This window comes from Pterocles gutturalis, unplaced genomic scaffold (assembly GCF_000699245.1).
Source record: "Pterocles gutturalis isolate BGI_N339 unplaced genomic scaffold, ASM69924v1 scaffold11926, whole genome shotgun sequence".
NCBI lineage: Eukaryota > Metazoa > Chordata > Aves > Pterocliformes > Pteroclidae > Pterocles > Pterocles gutturalis.
Window position 1 is genome coordinate 16,620 of NW_010100488.1, and position 2,357 is coordinate 18,976.

Genomic DNA, 2,357 nt, shown 5'->3' on the forward strand with positions numbered 1-2,357 from the left:
AGTGCCCTGTTTTATTCAGAAATAGCAGACCTGGCTCACAGCAGTGACAGTGCTGAATAGCTTTAAAATGGGCTTTAATGTGGACTTGGTAGTTGTACTTCTTTGCAAAGTGTTACTGATTCTGGCTTGGTTTGGTTTATACTAGGGGAGCTTGTGCAGTTGTGAAACAAGTGAATACACTGTGTTAATTTGCTGACCTAAAGACACATTTTGCAGCAGTTAATCCACTTTTCTTCTTGGGTTTGGTGTCATCGTTTTCTGAAATTATTTCTATCTGGGAGTCCTTATAAAAAGGACTCCCAGATCATCTCTTATCTAAGAGACAAAATAACATGTAAACATAATACGAGAGCTTAAACTGTATTTTATAAAGTAAATTAGGCACTTAAAATTTATATGTTGTTGAGTTTCTTATGCAAATTTTACCCCAAGCATGATAAACATTTCTAAGCAATATTAAAAAAAGAAGAAGAAGAAGAAAAAAGGAATGGGAACTTGTCTGCTAAATCTTGTCAGATAAGGGCAGATAGCATCGCATCATCAATCTTAACCGTGACAGCCTCTGAATAGTTATCACTTGTCAAATCTGAGCATCTCATTCTTTCTCATGGCAAGCCATAATTCTACTGTTATAAAACATGACAGGACAGCTGAAAGATCAAAATATTTCCTCTCAATACATCACTACAAATAAATAACAGGCAACTGTAATCTAACATCACATTCAGAAATTGTCACGTTTACTCAGGTTGTCAACTTCAGCTGTAGTTCCTGTTACAGCTTGTAATACAGCAAATATTTGGCTGAGACTGTGGACAAGAACGCTTAAAAGGAGAGTGTAGGTATAAGAAAAGAGAGCTGGGTGTTACAGAGGGAAACAAAAGTTGGAGGGAGGTGAAAGCTATTGCTTTCCTGGGGGTTTTCACAGCATTTAGAGTTGCCTTAGGTGTTTCTGTCCCTCTACCAGGTCAGGATTTGGGTGACTGAAGTCAGTGAAATGGACTCATCTGATCAAATGTCAGTCTGTATATTTGACTTCATTATTTCTAAATAAAAATGAATTAATAGAAGCTCCTGAATTCTCGAGGTACATTGGGAAGCTTTTGCTTGTATTGGAAAATGCCAGTACATTGTCTCGTTTCTTTTCAACTACCAACAGGTCATGACCAAGTCCTGCGGGTAGCTGCTTTTGCAAGAATGGCTCATTCAAGTACGGGTCACAGGTACTGCAGTGCAATACCAGCTCTGGACAAGTTCTTGTGCTCCGGTGTCACACCTACTGTCAGCCTCTGCTGCAGGAGCTCCTTTGTAGTGCATCCTGCCTGGATCACCGAGCCCCTCATCCACCAAAGGTAAAATCAAGCTCTTGAGTCTGTGATTTGTTCTTTTTTATGGTTTCTAATAGGATAAACCAGACCGGAATGTGTCAGGTTAATAAATTAGCAGCTTGAGCATAATTTGAGCAGCTTGAACATCTCCTCCCCTGCACTGACAGTTTTTTAGGTGGTATTAACTGAAGTGATTTGCTACCCTGGAGATGATGAAAAGCAAAGCCTGCGTAAACCTCCAATCAAAGAAACATTCCTTTAATATTATTTAGATAAATAAAAGCATCTTGCCTTAGCAGCCATCTTCTGTGAAATGCTTCTAATGCTTTGTGACAGGGGTTTATTTTTTTCTGTTTTGAACTTGAACCTGTCATCAACCAGCAGCTTCGTTGTTTACTTTTCTGCTTTTCTGTTGCTCCCTGAATGCCTGATGGAAAGTACCAGCCACAGTGCTCTCGGGTGCACCCGCCGTGTGCTCTGTGCTGGAGATGGAGCCTTTCTCTCTCCTGCTCTGCAGAGTTACATCGGCTCGCCATGTGAGCAGCAAAGGAGCTAGTGCAGGTAATGCTGGCCTGGGATTCCAGCAGGCTCCTGCCTCGCTTCCTCAAAGTGCAAACCTGAAGTGATCTGGGTAGAAACAGGCTCTGATGGTTTTTTTCCCCAGGAGCAAGGAGTTGTCCCAGCAAAAGCAAGTTTTCTTCTTTCTGCCTCGGCCTGTGGGTGTGCTACAAAATGAGGTGGCATCATCCGGTTCTTAAATCTTACAAGATTTTTTTTTTTCCATGACCTACAGAAACTGTTTCAGTGCTGACCTATTTTATTTTCTTCGAGGTGCCGATGGATGAGCCACTGCCTGCCCTCCCCTGGCCTGGTGTGGGAGAGGCCGAGCACGCTGGAGAGATCGGTGGGCTTAGACAGCAACGTCCCTGTGCTGGCGAGAGGGGACCAAGATGGCTTTTATTACCTCGGTACAGTAAAAGAGGAGTCGGAGGTGAGTGACAGTTGCTGTGCAGCGGCTGTGGGTCTGTG

At 42.7% G+C, this 2,357-nt stretch overlaps 1 protein-coding gene across 1 annotated transcript in view; it reads left to right on the forward strand.

The window, feature by feature from the left end:
• Positions 1-1,197: 1,197 nt before the first annotated feature.
• The window catches only part of LOC104466601 (chromosome unknown open reading frame, human C11orf16), a 6,441-nt gene continuing 5,281 nt past the window's right edge, over positions 1,198-2,357 (forward strand). The window contains exons 1-2 of the mRNA XM_010080089.1: positions 1,198-1,352; positions 2,160-2,312. Of these exons, the coding sequence (XP_010078391.1) occupies positions 1,198-1,352; positions 2,160-2,312 (308 nt within the window). The remainder of the gene's footprint in view (positions 1,353-2,159; positions 2,313-2,357) is intronic.